Genomic DNA, 346 nt, shown 5'->3' with positions numbered 1-346 from the left:
TTATTCTCCTTTTCATATTAGAATACACATTTGGTGATAAGTAGTGTTCCCAAGGTCATACACCTAGCAAGTGGGAAAGCTACAATTCAAACCCAGTCTTATGTGAATGGAAAGCCTCTTTTCCCTTTATCATCCACTTATGGCTTATCTTCTTCATTAAAGAAAAATGTTATCCAAATAAAGTTGTCTTTCTCCCTTTTCTCATAACAATTAAGAAGAAAAAGATCAAAATACGTTAGAAATAAAAATGGTAAAAAACTGATGAACCCACAGTATCTAGTTACAGCAATCAATAATCCTTTAGCAATCACCTAACATCAATATTCTTCAAAGAAAGCAACTTAAA

At 31.8% G+C, this 346-nt stretch overlaps 1 protein-coding gene across 1 annotated transcript in view; it reads right to left on the bottom strand.

The window, feature by feature from the left end:
• Nucleotides 1-346, bottom strand: part of LOC105826978 (putative ankyrin repeat domain-containing protein 20A5) — a gene marked incomplete at its 3' end in the record, with an annotated part of 14,768 nt that overhangs the window by 970 nt on the left and 13,452 nt on the right. The window contains exon 4 of the mRNA XM_012665002.1: nucleotides 312-325. Coding sequence (XP_012520456.1) covers nucleotides 312-325 — 14 coding nt within the window. The remainder of the gene's footprint in view (nucleotides 1-311; nucleotides 326-346) is intronic.

The sequence above is a fragment of the Propithecus coquereli genome, unplaced genomic scaffold (assembly GCF_000956105.1).
Source record: "Propithecus coquereli isolate 6110/MARCELLA unplaced genomic scaffold, Pcoq_1.0 Scaffold948, whole genome shotgun sequence".
NCBI lineage: Eukaryota > Metazoa > Chordata > Mammalia > Primates > Indriidae > Propithecus > Propithecus coquereli.
The sequence above is the reverse complement of the archived record's forward strand: the minus strand, read 5'-3'. Positions and strand labels throughout refer to the sequence as shown.